The sequence below is a fragment of the Mizuhopecten yessoensis genome, unplaced genomic scaffold, assembly GCF_002113885.1.
Source record: "Mizuhopecten yessoensis strain PY_sf001 unplaced genomic scaffold, ASM211388v2 scaffold9501, whole genome shotgun sequence".
NCBI lineage: Eukaryota > Metazoa > Mollusca > Bivalvia > Pectinida > Pectinidae > Mizuhopecten > Mizuhopecten yessoensis.
This window is the reverse complement of record NW_018408079.1, coordinates 492,207-520,076: the sequence shown is the minus strand read 5'-3', so window position 1 is coordinate 520,076 and position 27,870 is coordinate 492,207. Positions and strand designations below refer to the sequence as shown.

Below are 27,870 nucleotides of genomic sequence, written 5' to 3'. Positions count from 1 at the left end.
TTGAGGTATGACAGAGTTGTGGTGTGATATGTTGAGGTATGACAGAGTTGTGGTGTGATATGTTGAGGTATGACAGAGTTGTGGTGTGATATGATGAGGTATGACAGACTTGTGGTGTGATATGTTGAGGTATGATGGAGTTGTGGTGTAATATGTTGAGGTATGACAGAGTTGTGGTGTGATATATTGAGGTATGGCAGAGTTGTGGTGTGATATGTTGAGGTATGACAGAGTTGTGGTGCGATATGTTGAGGTATGACAGAGTTATGGTATGATATGTTGAGGTATGACAGAGTTGTGGTGTGATATGATGAGGTATGACAGACTTGTGGGGTGATATGTTGAGGTATGATGGAGTTGTGGTGTAATATGTTGATGTATGACAGAGTTGTGGTGTGATATATTGAGGTATGACAGAGTTGTGGTGTGATATGTTGAGGTATGATGGAGTTGTGGTGTGATATGTTGAGGTATGACGGAGTTGTGGTATGATATATTGAGGTATGACGAAGTTGTGGTATGATATGTTGAGGTATGACAGAGTTGTGGTGCGATATGTTGAGGTATGACAGAGTTGTGGTGTGATATGTTGAGGTATGACATAGTTGGTGTGTGACATGTTGAGGTATGGCAGAGATGTGGTGTGATATGTTGAGGTATGACATAGTTGTGGTGTGATATGTTGAGGTATGACATAGTTGGTGTGTGACATGTTGAGGTATGGCAGAGATGTGGTGTGATATGTTGAGGTATGACATAGTTGCTGTGTGACATGTTGAGGTATGACAGAGTTGTGGTATGACATGTTGAGGTATGACATAGTTGTGGTGTGATATGTTGAGGTATGATATAGTTGTGGTGTGATATGTTGAGGCATGATGGAGTTGTGGTGTGATATGTTGAGGTATGACATGGTTGTGGTGTGATATGTTGAGGTATGATGGAGTCGTGGTGTGATATGTTGAGGTATGACGGAGTTGTGGTGTGATATGTTGAGGTATGATGGAGTTGTGTTGTGATATGTTGAGGTATGACAGAGTTGTGGTGCGATATGTTGAGGTATGGCAGAGTTGTGGTGTGATATGTTGAGGTATGCTGGAGTGGTGGTGTAAAATGTTGAGGTATGACAGAGTTGTGGTGTGATATATTGAGGTATGACAGAGTTGTGGTGTGATATGTTGAGGTTTAACAGAGTTGTGGTGTGATATGTTGAGGCATGACATAGTTGTGGTGTGACATGTTGAGGTATGACATAGTTGTTGTGTGATATGTTGAGGTATGATGGAGTTGTGGTGGGATATGTTGAGGTATGACAGAGTTGTGGTGTGACATGTTGAGGTATGACAGAGTTCTGGTGAGACAGGTTGAGGTATGACAGAGTTGTGGTGTGACATGTTGAGGGATGACATAGTTGTGGGGTGATATGTTGAGGTATGATGGAGTTGTGGTGTGGTATGTTGAGGTATGACGGAGTTGTGGTATGATATGTTTAGGTATGACAGAGTTGTGGTGCGATATGTTGAGGTATGGCAGAGTTGTGGTGTGATATGTTGAGGTATGACATAGTTGTGGTGTGATATGTTGAGGTTTGATGGAGTTGTGGTGTGATATGTTGAGGTATGACATAGTTGGTGTGTGACATGTTGAGGTATGGCAGAGATGTGGTGTGATATGTTGAGGTATGACATAGTTGTGGTGTGATATGTTGAGGTAGGACATAGTTGTGGTGTGATATGTTGAGGTATGATATAGTTGTGGTGTGATATGTTGAGGTATGATGGGGTTGTGGTGGGATATGTTGAGGTATGACGGAGTTGTGGTGTGACATGTTGAGGTATGACAGAGTTCTGGTGAGACATGTTGAGGTATGACAGAGTTGTGGTGTGATATGATGAGGTATGACAGAGTTGTGGTGTGATATGTTGAGGCATAGTTGTTGTGTGACATGTTGAGGTATGACATAGTTGTGGTGTGATATGTTGAGGTACGATGGAGTTGTGGTGTGATATGTTGAGGTATGACATAGTTGTTGTGTGACATGTTGAGGTATGACATAGTTGTGGTTTGATATGTTGTGAAATATTGAGGTATGATAGAGCTCAGATGTAACAAATGACAGTAAGGTTTTACAAATTTTTATGAATGCAGTATGTTGTGACATACATGGTTTAACGAGAATTGTGATGTTTTAGAGCCACATAATGGTTGTGTACCTTTAGTCTGTCGTGGCCTGCCGAGTTCGTCCACCTGGCTGTACAGACGTAGGATTTTACCCTCTAGCTGTTGGTTGACCTTCAGCATACACTGGTACTTCTCCTCTATAGACTTTCAACACAAAATGGCTTAATTAATAGCACGTACAATTTCAACTAATAAAATTTTAAACTAACAATTAAGTAAGATTGTCATGTTAGACTTTAAGTGTATCATATAGATCCTACAGATTTAACTATTTAAAAAACAAGTAATCATTGACCAATTCTCACCACTAATAATAGCCTAGTGTATGGTATATAGGCTAAACTGTAAAGTAATATGCGAAGTTAAACACTTAATAGGTACATAAAAATAAGTTTTTGAAAAATATTGCAAGATAGCAATATTTCACTTTCATATTGTGATGTGATGAAATATTCCTTTGCCTTGCAGTGTACCATACTGAAACTGTTTGTGCCGTTATGATTGGTCACTACCAAAAAGTGATATTTTGAAAATATCACTTTTTATATTTGTCACAGTGTGAAAGAAATCAGTTTTATTAAGATGATAGAATCTGATTTCAATGGAAAAAATGTAATAAATGTTGACATGTGGATATTTCTGCAGTTTTTACTCAATGCAAAACACATAACATTTACATACTGCAAAATCTCTAACTTTAACAGCATATTGTGACAGCCATACATTGAAGAAAACAAAATTTTAGTGGATACCCCTGTAATAGCATTATTAAAGAATCCAAGCATTTAATAAAACGTGACTAAATTACCAACAAAAACTCATGAATCAGATAACACTGTCTGTTAACTTGTGACCTACCTTGAGTTCCTCCTGGTGGTTCGTAATCACATCCGCTAAACTCTGCTTGATCTCCGCCAAGGCTATGTCCTGTCCAACAAATCCAGTAAATGAGTCAGAAACAGGTCTGATTGCCACATGTAACTAAGTATGGAGTATATTTTGATACAGAAATACACTTTTACCAAAACAACTTATAAGGGAATTTTCCCCACAGAGAACAAACACGAGGCATACAAGGCCTGTATTGCTCACCTGGATATTTAATCAATCATGACAAAACATTGTCATTAAAGGTTATATTAGAAAGAAATCTCCAAGGGTAGGGCAAGAACCGGGGCTAATCACTGTAGCACGAAAGTGTTCTCTTCATGCACACAGCAATCACTGATATGGTAATAAGATGCATGGTGATCTGATCACTTCTATCTTATGACCAAATGACTAAGTACACTGAGGCAAATGCTGAGTATTCATCTCTTCATGTCAAGCAGTTATGTAATTATATGGTTTTAGTGTGGGAAACTCAAACATGTCCATGTTAGAACCGAGGGACTAAGTCTAAAGGGGCTGGGCCAGACCCCTGGGATCATTCCAACAGCATGATCATCTTTGTTTCTTCATGCTCCACAACTGTATAATATGGTTATGGGGTCTTAAGCATTTCCATACTAAGGGAAACATTGTAGGGATACATGATTCTTTGTTCTCCTGAGATTAACAATGTTTTATGAGGGCAAATCTGGTCCAGGAGACATGTTGTCTTTTGTAGTCATATGATCCATAATATCCAATCATATGCACTATTATATAGATATGATGTATCAGTGACTGGTTCCTTACCTTAGTTTTGACAGTAGCTTCCAGTTGATTGACACGTGCCTGGCTCGCCTCACCCGTCAAGGTTACACTTTTTAATGCCTTCTTTAATGCTAAAATTAAACCAAATCAGATTAAAGAATACCAAAAATCTTTTAATGTAAGCAGTAACAGACTTTAACAGTTGAAAATTACAAGTGACCTCTCTTAGCTTATACTTAACAATTATGGACTTTTCTTGAGGTCAATATATATGGTTATATGAACCTGAGAAAGTGATATTAACTGACACGAAGTCCAGGTCAATATCACATTATCAGTTCCATATAACCACATATTTTCAATTAAAAGTCTTTTATTGTTATATTTGATGCTTAACAATAATTTAACATCTGAAAAGTGTATGGAAGAAAGTATTGCATTTGACAAAAAGCATTGTGACATCACAATTGAAATGACATCATAAAATTAATATGAACCTGATGTTTCTGGAAAAAGTAAGACCAAGTCAACATCATAAATCACCAACCTCAACATGATAATGATCCAACCGGACCCTAACAGATGAGCAGTACCTGTGATCTTGGCTGTCTGGGACATGACATGGTAATGATCCAACCAGACCCTAACAGATGAGCAGTACCTGTGATCTCGGCTGTCTGGGACATGACATGGTAATGATCCAACCAGACCCTAACAGATGAGCAGTACCTGTGATCTCGGCTGTCTGGGACATGACATGGTAATGATCCAACCAGACCCTAACAGATGAGCAGTACCTGTGATCTCGGCTGTCTGGGACATGACATGGTAATGATCCAACCAGACCCTAACAGATGAGCAGTACCTGTGATCTCGGCTGTCTGGGACATGACATGGTAATGATCCAACCAGACCCTAACAGATGAGCAGTACCTGTGATCTCGGCTGTCTGGGACATGACATGGTAATGATCCAACCAGACCCTAACAGATGAGCAGTACCTGTGATCTCGGCTGTCTGGGACATGACATGGTAATGATCCAACCAGACCCTAACAGATGAGCAGTACCTGTGATCTCGGCTGTCTGGGACATGACATGGTAATGATCCAACCAGACCCTAACAGATGAGCAGTACCTGTGATCTCGGCTGTCTGGGACATGACATGGTAATGATCCAACCAGACCCTAACAGATGAGCAGTACCTGTGATCTCGGCTGTCTGGGACATGACATGGTAATGATCCAACCAGACCCTAACAGATGAGCAGTACCTGTGATCTCGGCTGTCTGGGACATGACATGGTAATGATCCAACCAGACCCTAACAGATGAGCAGTACCTGTGATCTCGGCTGTCTGGGACATGACATGGTAATGATCCAACCAGACCCTAACAGATGAGCAGTACCTGTGATCTCGGCTGTCTGGGACATGACATGGTAATGATCCAACCAGACCCTAACAGATGAGCAGTACCTGTGATCTCGGCTGTCTGGGACATGACATGGAGGTCCTGTTCATGCTTGGTTTTGGAGTGGATCCTAGCTGAGTTGATCTGCTCCTGGTAATGCTGGTGTAGTTCTCCCATCAGTAGTACCTCCTTATGTAGCGTGAACACCTATAACATTGATAACATCCAGTCAACAAATAGTTCCCTTCACAACTTAAACATAAACCTTAGTAAAGTACATCATTCTCTTGACTTCAGCCTTCGGTTGCAAGGCTGACGTCATGAAAACATCAAAACAGTGAAATATTTTGGTATTCATATAAAGGATTTAAGATTTTCTGTTGTGATACTGGTAAGACTGAGGGTCTTTCTACACCAAATGTAGCACATGTACCGTTTGCTTGTTTTTACATACCTGCTCTTTCAGTTTTTGTGTGAACTGCACCTCCTCCTGTAGGTGACATTTCTCCTTGTCAGATTTGAAAAGCTTTGATTCTGTTTCCTGTAAGCGCTGAAAACACCAGGAAATATTAATTAATAGTTAATCAAGGGATGTAATAATAAAACAGGATCACACAGTTATTACTACTGTATTGACAATTGTGCCTGTGTCACAAGTACAAACGTCACCAGGTGTGTGTATCCCTCATCTTGAACTGGAGCTGACAGAAAGGAGGGTCAATATCAATTTTTTAAACAAATATTATTGCTCTTCCTCCAGGCAAGCTACAGACTACATACAACTAGTCTAGGACACATATTTCATAAGCTGTTACATCATTTGACACACATCCTTCATGATCTTGAGAAAAAGCCAATGTAATTTATTTTCAAGAACATTTGTTGTTATAGTTACCTGTTTCAGTAAGTCCTGTTCTTCTCTCTGCCTTACTAACAGTGTTGTCAGCTCACTCTTTGCTGATTTCAAGTCCTCATTCTCTGCCAAGCAGGATCTACAGGGTTTATTGAGAAAACAAATGTTCAAGTATAACAGCATTAAACCAAACAAGAGGCCCAAAGGGCATGTATCCCTCATCTGGACATGTTTAAAGTACTTGTTATGAGATAAAGATATAACACTTTATTGCCAATTGTAGGAACTGTATGAACATATGAAATTTCAGAAAGATCTATCCAGTATTTCTGGAGATATAGCTAGAACTAACTTCAAATGTCAAAATCCAAGTTGGTGCCCTGGTGGCCATTTTGTTCTAATGAATACACCCTTATAGTAACAGGCACTACTACTCAACTTCATGAGGACAAAATTGGGATAAAATCCCATAATCCCTATGGTAGAAGAAGGATTTCAAAGGTTTTACCACTACTGTATTTCCCCTACTGAGCCCAGCCCCTCTGCCCTGGGGGCCACACCCACTGTTTATACAAAAGTGAGTCCCATTAACCCAAGGTTCCTACACACCAAATTTGGATAAAATCCCTTAATCCCTATGGTAGAAGAAGGGTTTTAAAGGTTTACCTCTATTGCTCATATTCAGACCCACCCCTCTGCCCCCAATGAGGCCTCACCCACCATTTTTATGACAAAATTGAGTCCCCTTGGCTCAATGATGCTCCAGACTGAATAAGAATAAAATCCCTTAATCCCTATGGTAGAAGAAGGATTTTATAGGTTTACCTATGTTTCCCCTATTCGGCCAAACCCTTCTGCCCCTTAGGGGGGCCACACCCACCGTTTATACAAAACTGAGTCTCCTTGGCCGAAGAAGCTCCAGACCAAATCTAGTTAAAATCCACTAAGCCATTCAGGAAAAAATAGCGTTTTAAAGAAAAAGTTGACGGACAGACGGAAGACACACAATGGCATAAGTTCACTTGCTCTTAGGACAGGTGAGCTTAAAAAAAATAAAAAAAATAAAAAATACTTTATTAGAAATTTGATCTTAGGATTTTATGATAAATAGCACAGAAAAAAAATGTGCATTGCAGCTGCTTATTGTAGATGAGGGTGATATTGCTGAATGTTTCTCTCAGCAGAATGTATTCACATCTCGTGACCTCACCTCATTTGTACTTTACTTTCGTATTCGTTGCTCTCTTGCGACTCTTTATAGCGCCGATTTTCTTCTTGTAGAAGATGCAGGGAAAGCTGCATATTTTGAATTTCCCTTTCATATTGGCTCAGCTGGTCAGACTGAAATATTAGATCAAATTCCAATACAAAACAATAGGCATATGTGATAAAACATTTTTGACTTAAACTTTCTGACACAACTCTAGGGGGTTGAAGACATCAGTATCCCTTTCAGTAGTAATTCAGTAACAATTCAAATGAATTCTGCCATGGATACTGATAGTCCAGACTAGAAACCAAAAATTGTTTTCCAAAGAATTGTGAAATACATTGTTTAAACTACCCAACATCTTTTCAGACAACAGTTCCTCAATGAAAGAACATATTGACATGTGCACTGTTGTTAGGTGTTTCTAATGAAGTAATATCACAAAGTTATGCAGATTAAACCTGGTTTTTCATTAAAAATATATATGTATATGAAAATGAACAGTTATACAATTATCTACATACCATTGCATTGTTTTGCTCTTCAACAGCTTTGGCATTGGCTATTTTGCGGAGCAGACGTCGGTTCTTCTTGGCGTGAAGTTCCCGCTTATGTCGCTCGTACATGAGTTGGTTCTGTATCATGAAAATTTGTCCCCGCAAAATATTCACTTCATCTGCTGGAGGCATCCCTGATACAGAATACAGGAAGATCAGAATGTGATTTCTCAAATTCATTTCCTTTTCTAATAAAACAGTTGTTTAAAATACAAATTGAGAGTTATTGAGATCACAAGACATGGACACAAAGAGGATATAAAAGAACAGATGACTGTATAGAGGAACAAGGAAGAGTATTGCAAGGCAATCCATAGTCCCTGGACACACTGGTAATGATTTCTATATTTAACAAACAGTACACTTATGTCTGGATGTACCTTCTGTTAGGAAAGTATCTTGAAAATACATACTTCTTGCCATCCCAAAATGTCCTTGTACACCAAATCTGGATCCTCAAGGTAAAATAGTATAGAAGATATGCCCCGGACAAGCATTTTCAAAAGTAAAGGAAAAGGGTCACAGTGACCTAATTCTTGCACTCTGTCATCCTAAGACGTCCTTGTACACCAATCTAGCTACTCCAGGTGGAATAGAACAGAAGATAGGACCTGGACAAACTTCTCAAAAATTAAGGTCAAAGGTCAAGTCATAGGTCACAGTGACCTAATTTTTGCACTCTGCACTCCACCATCCCAAGATGACCTTGTACACCAAATCTGATAACTCCAGGTGAAATAGTATAGAAGATGTGTCCTGGACAAACTTCTCCAACAGAAGGACAGAAAGACGGAAGGACAGGTACCGGTGGGGGACTAATAAGATGATTGACAAAATGATTGTCTCACACTGAGAATTTTCCAAAGTATATAAAACACATGGGGCAAGAGTGATAACACCTATTGCAACTATGGGAGAATCAGCATAATTTTTTATCCCACTGTCTGACACTATTTAATCTTTAGATTTTACTCAATCAGATGTGGTAGGTGCCTCACAATTTCTCACCTGTTTAAATGACTTAAGCTGTCATCTTTGACCTTCACAACAATTTAATGTCCAATCTATCAAATAACTTGGAGTAGTCACTCCTGACCTGGGGCACTTATATAATCTATAATTCCTCCTATACTTGACATTTACCTCCAAAATGTGTCCAGCTGGTGGAGTCATGACTAGTGATGGGTATCTTAGACAGCTGTTTGGCGTGTACCTCACCTCCCAGACGGAGATGGCGGTCCAGCAACTCTGGCGGAGAAAAAGACGTGGCCATTCCAGCAGGACCTGTAATATACATGGCCAGTGAGATCCTAGCTTACAATCTACAGTGCTTTATTCCCATGACCCAATAAGTCTGTAATACTGTGGTTTCAACATTAACATTTTTTATAGAACTTTTCTATTAACTAGATATTCAACTAAGACTAAAGTATACCTACAAAATCATACGTTCTTAATGCGTAATGAGCTGGGTTTTAATAAACAGTACTGTTTCAAATAGGCCTGAATAAATTATCTATAAGGAAGATTCTGCCATGTTTTTCACGCTCCATTAGAATTCGTTGATGATCTATTAGTGGGGACTCTATATACTACTACGGTAGTATTCACAGCAGTAATCATCTAAATTGCACTGTACTTTCAACTTAAAAGAGATGTTGTGTCTCGCACCCCCTCGAGTGTTGTTCCAAATACAGTAAAACCTTGATATAATGCTTGTTGCTTCATTTGCCACTTTGCATGCCACCAAACTATTTCAAATTAAGCCTGACAAATGGTGGCTGTATAACGAAGGTTTCCTGTAGATACTTGCCTAATGCTGTCAAAGGACTGCCGTCAGCATTGCTCTGGTTACATTTCTGGCACAACAATAAGGACCCTGGCTGTAGCATGGTCCGCATCATGTCTATAAACATGTTTGGCAACACCTTACTACTAACATCAGGTGACTGGTCCTGGCCAGCACCAGGTGACATCACGGGGCAGGATGGTACCGATTTTTCCTTTGTCACTGTCCTTGTTAACAAATCTGAACCAGTTGTCTTGTCCACCGAAAGTTTCACTCCATTTGTTGAGGTCATTCTTGGACATGACTCAGATAGAATCGTTTGGTCCTGAAGGGGACTAAGCTTATCATTCGTCTTAGGACTGGCCATGGTTTTAAGAGTTGCAGAAGCTGACCGTGAAACACAGTCAGTCTCATCGCCTTCAGACTCAAGAGATTCTATTTTTGGCAAGTGCGGACAAGACCTTGACCGTGCACCAAACTTCTGTTTCTCCGAAATGCTGTTGGTTGCCGTTAGACTGTTGAAACGTATCCTGTTCACCTTTCTCATAAACAACTGAACTGACTCTGCTGTCAGTGTGGCTGTTTGGCTGGTTAGTTCCGACACTTCCTGATCATCATCATTGTCGTCGTCATTATCAGGATCTGGAATGGAAATCTAGGTGTTAAATTCTGAAAGTGATGCTGTCTCTCGTTTCCTGAATTCAGTATGGTTTACATAGTCACACCCCTGACTAAAACCTGAATTCAGTATGGTTTACAAAGCCACACCCCTGACTAAAACCTGATGAAAAATAGGTCTCATTTTAATAGATATGAACTATGAGGAACCTAAAGATAGACAACCAATACATGTAGTAGGTTTTCAAATTATTAAAAGAGCAAAATTTATTCTGTGATGCATTCCCTACCTCTATTCTGATTTATACATGTACTGTGTTAATAGTAATATAATATTCCAGGTTTTTTTAAAGATAAAATGCAAGTCAAAAATTGGGTAGTGAAGTGCATAATTACTGTATACCAGGAAATTTTAGCTGCATTTAAAAAAAATCTTTTTTTCGATCATTGTAATGAAGGCAAACTTATCATTACAGAGAATATAATTAAATAACATAATACATATAGTAATTAATTTGAAGGGCGAAATCAACATTAACAAATTTGTTTCATGGCCTTAAAATCAACGATTCACTTTATACAACAACAATGTACATATTAAACGCATTGCAATGTTTCAAGACTGCCTGGTCCCTTCGTGGAGCTATGAGCTATTTGTATTGTTTACTTGTACAACAATGTGACAAAACTGTAATCTTCATATGTCACTCGACATAAAAAGAGTATACACACTGTATCGAATAGGTTACTGGTTGGGTGTACATCTAGCCCCCTCTCCTTTTCAGGTTAGCAGTGGGTATACAGATGACTAATTAGCTGGTGTCCTCCTCGTATCTGCTCATGTTTTGAGTTCTCCTTATTTCGATAGCTTCTTTGATTTGTTTAGTTTTTGTATGTTGTTTCCTTTCAACTATTTTGGCATTGTCCCAATTAATAATGTGATTTGAGTGTTAGAATGATCTGGTTCATTCTGATTTGTTGTACTGTGTGTGTTCCTGGTTAATTGACAAAGGGACCAGTCAGTCATGAAATGTTGTTACATGTTTAATGTACTCATTGTTTTGTGTATAAAGTAAGATTTTAATTTTACGTATAACCAAACTGATTAATATTTTTGAAGATACTATATAGTCTTAACAATTTCACAGGTGTTACCTAATAAAGGTAATTCAATTTCACACTTGACAATGACAGGTCTTGTATTATGACATTTTCTTACTGTTGGTTACTTCGTTCACGTCTAACACACTTACTCTCTCTTTGCCCGGCTAAATCCTCCATGACACGCGGGAGAGTATCCATTGAGAAGGACTCCATTAAATCTGGCCTTTCACATTCAGCCAACTCCTTTGCTGACTCGGTTCTCTCCTGATCCAGTGATTGTTGACCCTCCGTGATGGGATAAAATTTGAGTTCTCTGGCATTGTATAAACATGATAAGTGATTAACTTTATGCCAGTGTAATAGCGATTGTCTTATGCCTAGACTATACATTTTATTTCTAGCAAAAAGTACAATATCAGTGTGCTATTCCATCATTACTTGATGACAAATGATGTACACATGTTATATAAGATAGATGCTGAGTGTGATTGTAATGTATTGTGTATATTGTACATTTGTATAATGGTTTGTGATGTCTTTGAAATGTGAAGACAATCCATAAAAAATTTGAACTAAGAAAAAAATATATACCAGTGTATCAGTTTTTCAAATGGAAAATTATATTTTTGGCTCAAGAAATTAAAATAATAAGAACTCTAATTGGAATACTAATGGGTTTACAAAACATTCATGTCTTTATATAGTGTTATTTTTTTACCATTAACCACCCCAATTAAAAGACCAGCTATTTATCACGTCCTTAAATGACCTTAGCCATCAATAGAATGTTAAACCATATAAAACCAAACCAGCTGTTTATTTCTTGCAGTTCAATTTCCCCATAGAGACCCACAGCTAACTTCATTTGTTTGTACATTTTATAAAATCTTGTACAAGTAAGGTACCTGATGGCCGGGCGAACCGGTTTGAATATGCCGGGGCCCTGTGGGGGGTCTGAGGTAAATTCGGCTCTGAGTGGAGAGGGGGGAACACTTGTTGGCTTTCCGTCTGTGACAGATGCCCCTCCAGCCTTGGCGGACACCGCGGAGCCAGTGCTGAGTCGCTTCAGCTCACTTCCCTTAGCAGTAAGGAGACTTCGGCTACTTGTTCTACTAAAACTCTGAAACAATTAGAGCACATACTGGAAATGAACACAATACAAAAATACCAGAGTAAAATCGTATTCCCAATCAAGAGGAGGCCAGTTGTTGCCATACCTTGTATTCTACTCAATGGTTTAGCCCTAATGGTTGTCTAAAGTCAGGAAAGCTGAAAGTAGCTGTATTGGTTGTCCAAAGTCATGGCAGTATTAGTGATCAGAAGTCAGGTAAGATGGATTACGACTGAATTTGTCAAAATATAACCATATTACATTTGTCATCCAAAGTCTGATAATAAGAAACATTGTTGTATTTGTTGTCAAACTCAGATTATTAGAGGTAAAATTTGATTATAAATTTAATCCATAGCCATATGTTTATTAAAATATGATTATATTGGACATCCACAGTACACAATGAGAAGGTTTTGGTTCAGCATGCAAAAAAACCCATTAATGCACACCTTGTCCAAATCATCGTTATTGGGAGATGTAGCTCTGGGTGTATCCACAGGCGGAGTTGCCGAGGGAGTGTTACCATAATTATCTGTAAGCAGAAATCAAGACCAGTGATATATTAGCTGTTGTTAAACTACTTACACACCCGACCCCATTACTCTTAAATTGAAATTACCAGGTTCTTCTTGAGCAAAACTTATTTCACACATTTTTTTTTAGACAAATTATTAACATAAATATCACTGTTACCATAAATATCACTGTTACACATAATCTCATCAGCCATTAAAAACCACTAAGAATAAATCAATTATGATATTTTGAAAAAAACAATAATAGCTGGTGTCTGGTGTTTTACGAATACACTAAATAATCTTACATCTGCTGGTATCATGGTAGCTGTTGGAGTAAGGCGTGGTCTGCTGGGAGGGTGGTGGTGTGGAGAGCCCGACAACTACAGAGGGACTCCACAGCCCCATCCCGTCAGCCCCTGAGGTCAGACAGGGAGGGCTCAGCTCCTGTGAGGCCAGGTATAGCTGGTGAGTTGCATTCATCGCAGTTCCATCTAGAACAGACATACATTATAACTTCATATTTAAAACAGCAAAATAGAACATTAGCAAGTATGAAGCTCTTAGAGTCCAATGTACATCCACATACCCCCTAGTACTACAAACTCCTCAATCACTCATTTCCACATACGCCCTAGTACTACAAACTCCTCAATCACTCATTTCCACATGCCCCCTAGTACTACAAACTCCTCAATCACTCATTTCCACATACCCCCTAGTACTCCAAACTCCTCAATCACTCATTTCATCCTGCTTGTACCATAAATGTGGAATAGGTTGAAATTAACTTTCTGTTTTAGCAAATGTGGAATTCAAAATGCTTTCATGATTAATTCAATGAAAAACAATTTCCCATTCAACGCTACACACTACTTATGTTTCACCCGTGCAGCAAAAATGTACCGATATTTTTTACAAGTGTAACCAAACAAGTGTATCAATGAAGTATTAATGTTATTTAACGGGAAAACCATTAAATATCTTTTATATATGAATTGGCCCGTAAAGCATTTTTTTTAATGAGTTTTACTACAAAATCACAAACACTAGGTTAATAAACACCTATTTGCGGAATATGAGTATTTCTTACTCACTTCAGGTGTGATCTGTGTGTTTGAAGATCTCTACCTTTGTCAGGTACGACTAGCATCATGGAGTATTTATTTTTACCTGTGTCAGGTGTAGCGAATGTGGCTGAGGAATTCTTACCTGTTGCAGGTGCATCATTGCAGACTTTTTATATGCATTATTAAGGACTTTTTTTTAACTTGTGTCAGGTGTACAGGTGTGACAAGTTTGGAGACGATTTTTACCTTGCTCAGGAGTGACCAATTTGAGTGAAGGTTTCTTGGCGGAGGGTTGGAACACCATGTGACGGGGAGTGAGGATGGGACATGTCAACTCTTCCCACATTCCCTCAGTCATGTCTAGAGACATCTTGGCACACTCAATGACCACATCCTGGGCCTCCATCTGGCGCCACCTGTAGGAACGTGTATACAGATCACTAGAGGTTCTATCACCTGATAAATTCCGAAAAGTCACCTTTTACTATAACATATCCAATAGTATATTATTTTGGGACCGATTTGTGTTTCTTATACATGTTTATAAAACCTACTGAACTCAAAATCATAAGGGCTCGTATTCTCATGCTCAAATTCACATTCTGTGCTCAAACCAAATTTCTTGTTTCAAGATAAATTTATAAATCAAATCACATTTTGTCAAAAATATAGAAAAATTTGTCTATTAACTGAATACAGTTTTCAATGATAACACTTGACTTTTTGATTGTGACACTTAATTTATGCAAGTTACAAGCAAGTTGAATTGAGCACAATTCATGCTTGAGCATGAGAATAGTTTCATGAATACAGGCCCAGATTCAGGCAAAAAATGTTTGATAAGTTCTAATGTTTAAGTATTGTAAAAAAAACAGTAAGGATGTGTAAGTTGGAGCCTAATCATCCATTCTTATTATAAGACAATTCATCTGTGTTCGAGTCAGACAGGTTTTCTTCAGACTGAAATATAAACTTGCAGTATTGGAACAAAGTCATGATATGGACAGATGATCTGAATGAGGGGATGGGTTACTTACCTTTTGGGAGAGATTTCGTGGTCCCTGGAGCTAGTTATGAGATGTGGGTGAAGTCTCACTCTGTCCAACATGGGCTACAACGACATAACATGTAAGAGTTCAGCTTGTTAGACCAGACAAAAAAGTATTCGTTTCCTGTAACATGTTGGACAAATTTAGGGTAGGTAGGGTTATCGAAAAAAAAAAAAAAAATAGTTTAGCCTTATCAACTAAATTTTGAGAAGTAATGACTTTATAACCTTTAAGTATTAGCTGTATATATTCCTAAAATTTATACCAGTGCAATATTCATTACCGGTAACTTCTTTATTAAAAAAAATAAACATCGATCAAAATTATTATGACACAATAAAATGTTATTAAACAGGAGAAAAAAATACTGAAACATGGTTAAACTAACCAAATTATAAAACCACTAATGTTAACATTTTATTCTGATGCAATACAAAATATGATTACGACGAAACACATGTAAATTCCAATACCTTCACAAACTCGTCAAACACCTTCGTATTATCTTTCTTGTTATAGTGGTGCCGGAGGAATGTGAGGAAGTTGTATGGGAACATGCCATACAGTCGATGGAAGAGAGAGTACAACGCTACTTGTAAGTGAAGCAGAAACACATCCGGCACATTTCCTGTCAAACAAATTCACAGCAACATTATCAAACATGTTACTAGAAAAGTTTGATCTCTATATCTAACGGAAGTACATTTGAAGGTGTGCTGTTTTACGCCATTTACATTGCTATCTGTAGTAGGAGTAGCGTTATCAGTAATTTAATAAATAAAAAAACAGGTGTGTCATGGGAGAGAGGACTCGACAAGCCAAAAGACTGATTATTTTTTTGTGATGAAAAAAATGCATCCAGGTAACCTTGTTATACAGAATCCTAAGAAATATAGGTACCTTAAGTAAGTAGCTTAGAGTTGCCCAACATGATCGAATCATGTCAACCTGTTACTTTTAAACCCTTCACAATGAATGACTTTTGGTAACTATAATAAAATGTTTTATAATGCTTAAAAATACTCATTGAAAAATTTGAAATTTAGCTCACCCGGTTTTCTTTCATTAAAAGCTATCAAACGACTAAATATGGTGAAGATTTCTGTCAGTTGGTTGCCGATGAGAGCAGGAACCGAAGGCAAAAGTACTGTGAGCGTCATCACACCAGTCGTAACCACAGGAATGTCCGTTTCTGTCTGTAAACATAGTAAAAGATACCTCTTGCTGTCTGTAATATTTTGTTTATGGTCAAACAGCCAATTGACACAAAATAATCATTAGAAGGTCAAAACACACTGAAAGTTGGCATTCATTGGTGAGTAAGGGAGGCCAGTTCAGAAATGATAAAGGTTGGGTAGATGTACACAATTTTAAGGTTTTTTTATGCTAAACAAAGTTTCATTTGGCCTCCACTCCTCACCCGTCCATCCTAACCCATACCCAACTTACAGGTAGGACTGTGTTAGCTACCTTTAGAGTTTTGATGATGGCGTGGAAGATCTGATGAGTGACTAGTTTGTGGACCCAGATCGGCTGTTTACAGGCCAGAGACAACAAGATCTTCATTGCAGGTAGACGGTGCTCCACACTCTTCAGTCCCTCGTTTAGTTTATCTACCAGGTGCTATGAACACAACATGGAAAACTATTTCATAAACTCACACAATATGCAAATTGTGAAAAACACTTTTTTGTTAAATTTAACATCAGGTAAAAAAAAAAAAACTTGGGATCCTGCTATCATTCTTAGAGAAAATGAGGTAGGTAGGTAGGTAGGTATTTTACTATGCCTTTATAGAGCAGGCGTTCTGACTTTAACAATGCATATCACTAATTATAAATGCCAATAAAATCTTTAGGGTAGGCACAAAAATCTAAGGTAGGTATATACGTAGAGTTAGCAGAAACACATGATTTTATTTTGGCTTTATGTTATATACATGCATTTGTAAATTGTAAGCTGTAATTATTTTACATGAGGTTACTTTGGAAGTTGGTCTCTGATAGCTAATGATTTTCATTCAATTTCAAAGTCAAACAGGACCTGAAATCACCTGATGAAGGCCATTAACGAAGGTCACAGTATGTATAGTGTTACACGGACAAAATCATGCTTGAGTTTATCAGCGTTTATAGTAATTAGGATCTAATGTAGTTATTACAGGAGAGGAAATTTGCATGGCCAGACTGGGATTTGAACTTGGACCTCCGAACTCAAGATGGATGCTGTAACCGACTGAGCTACCTGGTCACCCGCGACCGACCCAGTCCAGTTCCGCTTCATATATAGTAACCAGGCAAGTTTACAGAATTATTACCTTATCATGAGGTTCACGGACGTCCTTGATAATTTGGAGGGTCCTTTCTGATACGGATATGTAATAGTAATCCACAAGACTGCAAACAAGCCACGCCTCCTTGACTGTAAAACGTATATACCGGTATATTAATAATCTTCATGATCATCATACAATAATAATAATAATATACAACACTTGATATAGCACCATATCTAGCTAGAATAAGCCACTCTAAAGCGCTTTACAGTACATAGATATACAATTTATACAATCAATACAATTTTGAGTAATTTGCAGGAGCTGCTTTAATTTATCAGGAGCTAATGAACTACTAGTTCTATGCCACCTGGCCAATATCTCCCCATGTGTGCATGCCTGCATGTGTGCTGGAGATGTATTGTGTTAATACAATGTATTAATACATGTATATTAAGGAAATTAAATGAAAGTTTCTAATAAGATTTCAAAATCAAACTTTTCGTGATTTCATTTAGGATCACAAAAGCACTGGATGTCCTTTTGAAAAGACTCAATAACAGGTATACAAATGAATATTATCTTTTTTAAATTTTTAGAATCTTTGAACACCCTTACAAATGCTGCGATAATATATGTATACCTACTTGAAGCGAGATTTTCTTGCACTAGTTTCGTAATGTCGTTTGACACATTGATGTCGTTTGATTCGAGCATGTTGAAGAGCTCACGAACATCAACATTGTGAGATCCTGCCGACTGTGCCGCCATCTTGCTACTTCAAAGACTCCTTGATTAGGAAAAAAAAGATGTGTTAGTTACATTTATGAATCTTTCAGCTATTGGCTTGATACATACATACTACTCACATTTTGCTAAGGATCACCTTTATTTTGAAAACAAATGAAATGTTAGAAATTATATTTTCCTTCCATACTATTTTTGGCGCATATGTTAGCCTTCCAAATTGTTCTGTGTGGATGTGTTCAGTCAACCATAAAAGTGTGTGCACGCTTATTGCACGTGTACACCCCTTTCAAAAGCTAAGCTAGGCTAAGTAAGGCATTGTTCAAAATGTTATGGAAATTAATTTGATGAATATTCTTTGCAAGTTTTTGTTTTAATATGCTATGGCACAAACACGAACCAGACGCAGTTAAATGAACAGTAAAATGAATAGGGGCATTGGAATGCTGCAAGCTAGCATGTCTAAATGTCAGGTCGCAACAGACCTTGGGGTGTCTCAAAGTGTGGTGGCAAGAATGTGGAATCGTTTCCAAACTAACGGAGACCGTTCCAGACGTCATGCTGGAGGTCGTTCTAGGGCTACAACGTACAGGCTTGGCCTGACAGGTTCCAGCTGACTGACACAGCTTTACGAAATGACCTCCTAAATGCTTTTGGTACCCGGGTAGCCACTCAGACAGTTAGGAACCGTCTTCATGATGCTGGTTTAAGGTCACGTAGACCAGCAATACGAGTTCCCTTTATAACTGCCCGCCATGTTAGGGACAGATTAGATTGGGCCCAAACTCACAGCACTTGGACTCTTCAGGAATGGGAACCAGTTCTTTTTACTGACGAGTCCAGATTCTGTCTCAACTTCACCGACAGGCGAGTTAGAGTATGGAGACAACCTGGGGAGAGGTTCCAGGCAGGTAACATTGTGGAACATGATCGATATGGCGGCGGTTCAGTGATGGTGTGGGGAGGCATAAGCCTTCATGGGAAAACTGACCTCTATGTCTTCCACAATGGTACCGTTGCAGCCTGGATTTACTGTGATGAAATCCTTGATGCCTTTGTCAGACCCTACGCTGGTGCTATTGGCCCTGACTTCATCCTTATGGACAATTATGCTAGGCCACATAGAACAAGGGAGACTGAGCAGTATATCTACAGCTAGAGACTATTCAACAAATGGATTGGCCAGCCCTCAATCCCATCAAGCATGTATGGGACATGCTGCAGACAGCTCTCTCTGCCAGAAATGTTCAGCCAAGAATGCTCCAGGAGCTGGGAACAGCTTTGGTAGCTGAGTGGAACGCTATCCCACAAAACCAGATATGCGATCTCATTCAGGGCATGCGCAGACATTGGGGAGCTGTAATTGATGGTCATGGGCATCACACTCGATACTAAAATAGTTTCTGTTTATTTAGGATGAGTTTTATTCAATTACAGCTTTTAGTGAATACCTTGTTTTTACCAATTTTAAGGGTAACCCTTTTCTGTGGCTCATTTTTCCAACTGTAATTACAATTTTTGGAATTTTTGCATTCTGATGAATTAAAAGGACAATCAATTTTTCAAAAATAATCTCAGTATAAACCAAATAAAATATCTATTTTCACATATGCCCAAACATATAATAGTGATCCTTAGCAAAATGTGAATATATAAACACATTGTATATATACATACATACCTGGTGGTATAACCATTAAACTGTTAATATATATATAGCACTTTTTGTCTTATCTTGATCATTGCCAAAATATTTCCAGGTCTTCTTTTTCCTAATTTTACACAATTCCTTAATGCCCTTTCCTCATGTATCACCAACTCCTATAATTTTTTTAGCCATATAATGAATCTTTACCATTACGTTTTGTTGTCTATAAAACAATAACGAAAACTATATGATGGGCCCCTGAACATCAAATATACTTTTCTTTTTATAAGCACTTCAAATTGCTCAAACATTATATACAGGAAATTAAAGCTGGCTATAATTAATAATTAGGTATGGGTTTAAGCATATGATTATGTATTGTACTGATTTATTGTGATAAAAATTAAAGACAGTGATCATGATAGTCCTTTTTTTTCCATACATGTAATTCAGAATGCTGGTACTCATAAGAACCAGCAGCTTTTTCTACAATGCAATGTAACAAAGCATGAGTAGTGTACATGTGAATGACTGCTTCCACCCGTGCTTTTTAGGTATAATGTATAAGTATCATGATTTCAAGTTAATCTGTTTCACAAGCTTCATGCAGAAAACTGCTAAAAAATATTAACATCTGTACATTACCTTAATTAAGTTATTAGTTCATTTTTTGTAAGTGTAGTGTGTGAAAGTCATACAGAGCCGTTGGGATATTTGTCACACTCGCAGTGGCATCCTAATTGTTTGTTATAATATACTGTAAAGAGCACAATCCGAACAGACTTATTTACTTCCTGGATAAACTTAGGAGAAACTATTTGGGTAATTTGTTAATTTTGCAACTGTTTGCCACAAATTTATGAGAAATAGATATATATATATGTGTAGTCACTGATATAACACTTTGGATGGATCCCGGGTCTTACACCCTAAATCCTGTTCGCTTAGTGAACAGGTCGTTTCGTCTTAAATCCAGTTTNAATATACTTTTCTTTTTTTAAGCACTTCAAATTGCTCAAACATTATATACAGGAAATTAAAACTGGCTATAACTAATAATAAGGTATGGGTTTAAGCATATGATTATGTATTGTACTGATTTATTGTGATAAAAATTAAAGACAGTGATCATGATAGTCCTTTTTTTTCCATACATGTAATTCAGAATGCTGGTACTTATAAGAACCAGCAGCTTTTTCTACAATGCAATGTAACAAAGCATGAGTAGTGTACATGTGAATGACTGCTTCCACCCGTGCTTTTTAGGTATAATGTATAAGTATCATGATTTCAAGTTAATCTGTTTCACAAGCTTCATGCAGAAAACTGCTAAAAAATATTAACATCTGTACATTACCTTAATTAAGTTATTAGTTCATTTTTTGTAAGTGTAGTGTGTGAAAGTCATACAGAGCCGTTGGGATATTTGTCACACTCGCAGTGGCATCCTAATTGTTTGTTATAATATACTGTAAAGAGCACAATCCGAACAGACTTATTTACTTCCTGGATAAACTTAGGAGAAACTATTTGGGTAATTTGTTAATTTTGCAACTGTTTGCCACAAATTTATGAGAAATAGATATATATATATGTGTAGTCACTGATATAACACTTTGGATGGATCCCGGGTCTTACACCCTAAATCCTGTTCGCTTAGTGAACAGGTCGTTTCGTCTTAAATCCAGTTTGCCCAAGGTTCTTTTGCCCTAATATAATTATATATTTTAAAGTTAAGAATATCAATTGAATTTTTTTAATTATTAAAAGAAGCTGACTATTTTCATGTTTCATCACATAATTAGATCATAGTCGGTGGTTTCACAAGCATATGTCTTGTTGAAAGAATTGCATGCTAAGTATACAGTACTAGTGTATGCACAGATCTGGTCGACCACGTACAAATCTACACATATAAACAGGACTAAAGAAAATCACCCTAAAATATTTTTAGGGAAATACAACCAGGGGTAAAAACGGGATTTAGGGCGAAACAACCCGACGCCCTTTGGAATAGCAAAACTGAAATCCTTGGTAAAAGCCTTAGGATGGACGTCAGAGTCAACATATTATTACATGTTGACTGGAACTGATTGCTGATGGTAACTGGTTACAAAATAACTAGACTTGAGCTCTACCTAGTCGCCAATATTACATCAGCCGCTATTAAATGCTTGTGTTATGAACAGAATTCCCTATGTTAGCTACATGTTAACCGATTGTAAGTTGATCATCAGGTGATGAAAAGAAACCATAAATCGATTATTACACGTGAATTTCAACCCATTCCAAACACTAATGACGTAATGTCCCAATTATAGTATAAATTAAGCTGATTGTATTGTCAGCTTGCATTGCCGACTTCAGCAGCATAATGCTATGTATAAGTACAACTTTATCAAGACATGTTTGGGAAGGTTACACGGGTTAACAACACTGTAAATGTTAAACAATACAAGACTTGTATATGTAAAGAACCAATGGATGCTCCTAAGACTTCTTCGGGGCGAAAAACAGGTGACCGACTTCATTTCTTTCTCGAAAAGTGTAACGGTGTTATCATATGCCTACAGACACTTTGTAAGAAGGGTTTTCAAATTTAAATAAATGTAAATAAGTGTAAGATATAACACGCATAACAGAGAAAGTCAGCAATACCTCAGATATCAGTCGCGCTTAGCCAGCAGCACTGTCAATTTGTCATTGCAATGTGTTTACCTCAGCAAGCCGACGTCGGTTGGAACTCTTTTCAGTCCATCACGAGATACATGGAACAGTCCACTCTCAAAGGGGGGGTTAATCCGAACGCTAATATCTTTAATACATCTGCCACGACAAATTTGATGTGTGAGTAAAATTAACATGACAAACAAAATATGTCTCAGTGAACATACACTGACAAGCTCAAAATCTTCGCCCAAAATTATATTCGGGTTTGTAAAGTTTTCGTCACCCCCCAAAACCTAAAGTTATTCATTTCCGGCGGAAGTTATACTGTGTCGGAAAAAATGGCGTACAATTTGGTTGCCCTCATGAAGGCCGGACATGTAGATTTATTAGTTTCAAGTTTAATTGGGTAGGTCAACCATTTACCAGTATGTTATCACAAGACAGCGAACAGGACGAAAGGGAACAAATTCAGGATGACATTGAACGTCTACAACTTGCCTTGCAAGAAGAGGGCGAATATGAAGATAGTGAAGATGAAAATAGTCTCCGCATCGACCAAGATTATGTTCCTGATTATGACGGTAAATCCTGTTAATGTATCTATTTTTACGTCTTTTCTGCATCATCTTAATAGCAAATTGATTAAGTTCCAAAAGTTTTATTTATAAGTTGTTTAATCAGCGATATATAGGTAATAATTAAATGATGGGAATATTACCTCCCCTTATTTTATGCAAATTACCGTGGACCGTCATGATTTGTGAAGACCAAAATAATGGAATTCCCCTTTTACTTTTCGAATACTTTTATAGTTGGCTTGCTGTATCCAATATTTTATACTATGTATTGTATAGTTTAATCTACAGTGATGTGTTGGATTAATAATTCAACTTGAATTATAATATAACTGGGTCCATATGATAATAAACTATAATTCACAGCTATTTATGAAAAGACTTTAGAGGATTTCTACCTTTCACATTTTGACCAAGACACAAGCTGTAAGGCAGTTTTAAAACTTAGGAACTTGGAGATCACCCATGTAGATGACTGTTGGGCAACTGACCCGATACTTTGTCATGCCTGATCAGAGAATTTAACTTCATTGTATGTCCAGCTCCACTGCACCGGTATACCCAACCACACTTACTCAGTCTTACCAAAAGTATAGCCTTGTCTGTCAATACATTACACCCATATGGTTTGACAGACGAGAATAGTACCTGTGGTCTAGAAGTCACATACAGATTTCTCTATCTATCAATTTGTAACAGGAGAGGAAAAATGCACGGCCAGACCGGGGTTCAAACCCGGGACCCTCCGAACTCTAGACGGATGCTCTACCAATTGAGATATCTGGTCACCAACAATCGACCTTGTCCAGTTCCACTACATTCCTCCCTCCTTTAACAAAGTCTTCGATCAGGAAGACACACAAGACCTATACCACCTTCTGTGGGTATATTTTGTTTGGTGCCAAATCTAATTATAACAGGAGAGGAAAAAGGCACGGACAGACCGGGGTTCGAACCCGGGACCCGCCCGCTCTACCAATTGAGCTATCCGGTCATCGACGATCGACCCAGTCCAGTTCCCCTACAAACTTAAACAACTTCATTTCTCAAAAAGAAAAAAACAACTTAGCAAATCCATTTAGCACCTAAGTCATTTTAGTGCCAAATGTATGATACCATATTTATATCTACTTACCTGGCAATTTCCAGTGGTACTCTTCAGAGGTACTGAGTGCATGTGTGCATGTTTGCTAGAGGCAAGATATGTTGGTGTATTTGCCTCCTTGCAATATGATTTCACGCTGATTTTACAGTGCTATCTCACTGAAATTATACCATGCCAAAGGCATCCAGCATACTGTACCTGTAGTATTCCATCTGGTCACATCAATTTATACTGACATTGGGTTAACCAGACTTAATCATTTCCTTACATGCAGAAAATTCAACAAAGATTAGCATCTCAGTACATGCAGTTGTATGAAACTGACTCTTGGTTAATGTTTTAGCTTTGAAGTTCATGTATGAAAGAAACAACAGAAGATTACATCAGTGTAATGGAACTAGACTTGGTTCATAGCCATTGACCAGGTAGCTCAATTGATAAGAGCATCGGTCTAAAGTTGGGAGGGTCCCAGGTTCGATTCCTGGTCTAACATGTGCATTTTCCCTTTCTTGTAACTGTTAATTACATCAGAGTGGTAACAAAATTGAAATGACCTCAAATATAATGATTGAGAAATTTGGCATATTCCGTATTTTATCGCCAATAAGCTTTCCCCCTCCTGAGAAAAAAGATGGGCCAAACGTTTGGAGGCAGGTTAATTGCGAGCAACCCCCCTGTTCACAAATGTCTGCCATCTTGGATATATACCACTGTTTTGATCTATGACCACACTAAATATCATGTACTTATCCACTGTTCCATTGAATATATACCGTACTATGAAGAAATTCAAGTATACAAGGCTTAATTAACATAAAAAACCATTGTCTTAATCATACAAAAACAACACAACAACTTATCTGTATGAAGGTTGCAAGCATTATCAGCAAGAGACATGTTTTTATGGATAAAAGTCTTCCAAAAAACGATGTATTTGATCCAGGAAGCCATGCTCTTTGTTGACACTGTATTTGTTGATACAAATTTCAGAATGGCAATATGAACGAACTGACCTTCACAGAAAGATTTGATATTTCATAATTTGCTACTTCAGTACAGACTATAGATATAATGGATTTGGTACAAGCAACATGTTTCGTTTTACATTGAAATCTGCAAAATACACAACCTGTTAAAAAACGAAAGCATGGTGTTCTTTCAGCAACAGAACGATGTTTTGTTTTCAGTTAAGCCATCTAGATATCTTGATTCATCTTTAATTCACTCATGAATACATAGTTCTTTATAAAAAAAAACAATACAGAATCACAGTACTCAGTAAAGAGTACATGTCACTACATGCTATTTATTATTGTGCCTAATTCAGAAACAAAGTTATTTGTAGTATTGAAACTTGGGTTTATGTTGTTTTGCATCCATTTAGCTAATTTGCTTATGTCAGAGACAAAAATTGACATAATTATTTTTTTGAGATGGAGACAAAATTAGGGAGGGGGCTTAATTGCAGGCACCCACCCTGTTCCCAGGACATCTACCAAAGTCGGGAGGGGCTTATTTGTGAAAGGGGGCTTATTGGCGGTAAAATACGGTACTACCAACCAACCTGCCATCTGAGGTGTTCTCTCAATCATTGCCATAAGTTTGGATGTTTACAATTACCTGGTTTACAAGATTAAGCATACCAGTATCTAGACATTTAGGTTGTGTACTCCTGGTTTGTATTACAATACTATATTATAATCAAACAAGTATTTTATTTGCTGTATAGATAGAATGTCTCTCACGGGTGTTGATCATACACAGAAAATGGACATAGTGATACTGTAGTAATAGTAATAGCTTGTAACACTAACTCTTGTGCAAAAAGTTAATTTTCGATTTCTTATCAATTTAAGTTTAAATAATTATGACAAGGATGACACACAACAAAAAATTTCCTGCATACATGTATATAATGAAATTCTTCCCTATTCCCAATTGGTTTTTAATATGATAAAATACATTTTAGAAAAGAAAATTTTGGATAATAAGTTTCATCCTAGCAGAACACAATTTCATTTTATTCTTTTCCTTATATAGGTGCTATTATAACTAGAAAATCTAGCAAATATTAACCAAAAAGAAGGAATGTTGATTGAAACACGTCAATAAGCTGTTATTTTTCCCAGCTGAAGAAATTATCAAAATACTTGGGTAAACACCTAGTTGAGAATATTATATCATTCTAGCCGTGATAAACATCAAAGTTGTGATAACACTCTTTTTCACAGGACGTCTACATGCCAAGCCTGGTCCAAGTGGTATCAACACATATGATGAAGATGAGGTAAATATTTTCAGATCTATATTCTTACTTGTAAAATTTTCGTAATTCTTTGATCTGATAACACATTGTTTGTAGCGTCCATTAACAGTTTTGATCTATTTAACAAGTGTCGTGTCACATTGTGTTTATCACTGTTGCTGGTTGCTTCATAGAAGATGAAGCACCCAAAAGGAGTCTTTCTGGCTTAGAGTAACTTCCCCTGTCTAGTGATTCATAGACTTTTGACCAATCATTTGTATTGTCATTTTAATGCTGTCTAGGTAAAATTACTTGATGTCAACATTGGTTAAGTGACGTGTAGGACTTGTAATTAAAAGGTCCAGATTTTAATTTCTGCAGTTTATCTTTTTCCTGATTGAATTTCTATTTTTAAACATTCAAATTTCGAACAACCATACTTCTTCTGTAAAATGCATCAGGACATGTGTTTTTTTATTGAATACTTCCTTTTGAAAAGGATGTAAAAAAACATTTCACAGCACATGTAGTGACAACAGTGATAACATAATTAAATTTGTTTGTACTTTTCACCTAAAATATTCCGGCAAGTATACAGGCCCATAGGGCCTATTACATGTTAACTTATTGTAGTTTATACATTTGCCATTGTAAGGTTACAAAGTACAATGTACTCATTATTACCCCAACTTTGTGAAGGGAGTATCTAGTAATTACTTTTTCAGTGCATGTGTACATGTGCATCTGTAGTAATAACCTTGTGTACAAGATAAGATATGAATCCTTAGTTCATGTTTACACCATAAGTTAGTAATATTGAGATCTGCATCATCCCCGATACTCCAGGGGTTATGCTCATTTACACTCTCTGCCCCCCATGAAATATTTCATAACAAAATTGAAGGCACACAGTTAGCTATTGGATTGGTCTCGGGTAAAAATTCATGCCCAATCGCTAGGCTGATACCTGTCCTTAGAAGATTACAGAGGAGCGACATGCGACTCAAAGCTATCCAGTTTTACTGTTATGCAACAGCAAGATTCTTTTGATGTTTATCAAAGTATCAAACTATTCACATAAACTTAGTCTTCATGCTTTCCATTCAAGCGTTTGTTAATTTCAAACACCAAGAAATTGTTGATATATATACACTAGAACTGGACTTGCTATTTCTCTTTGTCATAGTTTAAGACACATGTATTCTGTAAAATATTCCTCCTAACACATCAGACAGAAGAAGGGGACGAGACAGGCGAAGTACAGATGGACATGGCTGACCTGGCACAGCTGCAGATGATGGGGGATGACGGTGAAATCGTCATCAATCCAGAGACATGTCTCGCCTTGAATCGAGCTTACCAGGAAATCCTTCTGGACCTTCTCAGGAAAATAGAAATATCTCTCCAAGAAAACAGGAGTAAACAGGTACTCCAGATTTGTTTTGCAACCTGAAGTTGAGCGATATTTTTTTTGATTTTGGTATTCATGAATTCA

At 37.5% G+C, this 27,870-nt stretch overlaps 2 protein-coding genes across 3 annotated transcripts in view; one reads left to right on the top strand and one right to left on the bottom strand.

The window, feature by feature from the left end:
• The window catches only part of LOC110458194 (hamartin-like), a 29,755-nt gene extending 7,162 nt beyond the window's left edge, over positions 1-22,593 (bottom strand). The window contains exons 1-22 of one of the 2 annotated variants that reach the window (XM_021509795.1): positions 22,499-22,593; positions 18,033-18,175; positions 17,428-17,531; positions 16,581-16,733; positions 16,162-16,306; positions 15,584-15,738; positions 15,099-15,172; positions 14,308-14,477; positions 13,300-13,485; positions 12,926-13,008; positions 12,268-12,482; positions 11,512-11,675; positions 9,665-10,282; positions 8,995-9,135; positions 7,819-7,985; positions 7,295-7,425; positions 6,127-6,223; positions 5,686-5,781; positions 5,297-5,438; positions 3,862-3,950; positions 3,040-3,108; positions 2,214-2,325 (exon numbers count right to left, since the gene is read on the bottom strand). In XM_021509795.1, coding sequence (XP_021365470.1) covers positions 2,214-2,325; positions 3,040-3,108; positions 3,862-3,950; positions 5,297-5,438; positions 5,686-5,781; positions 6,127-6,223; positions 7,295-7,425; positions 7,819-7,985; positions 8,995-9,135; positions 9,665-10,282; positions 11,512-11,675; positions 12,268-12,482; positions 12,926-13,008; positions 13,300-13,485; positions 14,308-14,477; positions 15,099-15,172; positions 15,584-15,738; positions 16,162-16,306; positions 16,581-16,733; positions 17,428-17,531; positions 18,033-18,156 — 3,235 coding nt within the window. In that variant the 5' untranslated portion in view covers positions 18,157-18,175; positions 22,499-22,593. Of the gene's footprint in view, positions 1-2,213; positions 2,326-3,039; positions 3,109-3,861; positions 3,951-5,296; positions 5,439-5,685; positions 5,782-6,126; positions 6,224-7,294; positions 7,426-7,818; positions 7,986-8,994; positions 9,136-9,664; positions 10,283-11,511; positions 11,676-12,267; positions 12,483-12,925; positions 13,009-13,299; positions 13,486-14,307; positions 14,478-15,098; positions 15,173-15,583; positions 15,739-16,161; positions 16,307-16,580; positions 16,734-17,427; positions 17,532-18,032; positions 18,176-22,438 lie in introns of both variants that reach the window. The other variant, XM_021509794.1, reaches the window with a different exon arrangement.
• A 191-nt stretch (positions 22,594-22,784) lies between these two features.
• Positions 22,785-27,870, top strand: part of LOC110458203 — a 28,465-nt gene continuing 23,379 nt past the window's right edge. Inside the window, exons 1-3 of the mRNA XM_021509806.1 lie at positions 22,785-23,031; positions 26,362-26,417; positions 27,607-27,801. Coding sequence (XP_021365481.1) covers positions 22,878-23,031; positions 26,362-26,417; positions 27,607-27,801 — 405 coding nt within the window. The 5' untranslated portion in view covers positions 22,785-22,877. The remainder of the gene's footprint in view (positions 23,032-26,361; positions 26,418-27,606; positions 27,802-27,870) is intronic.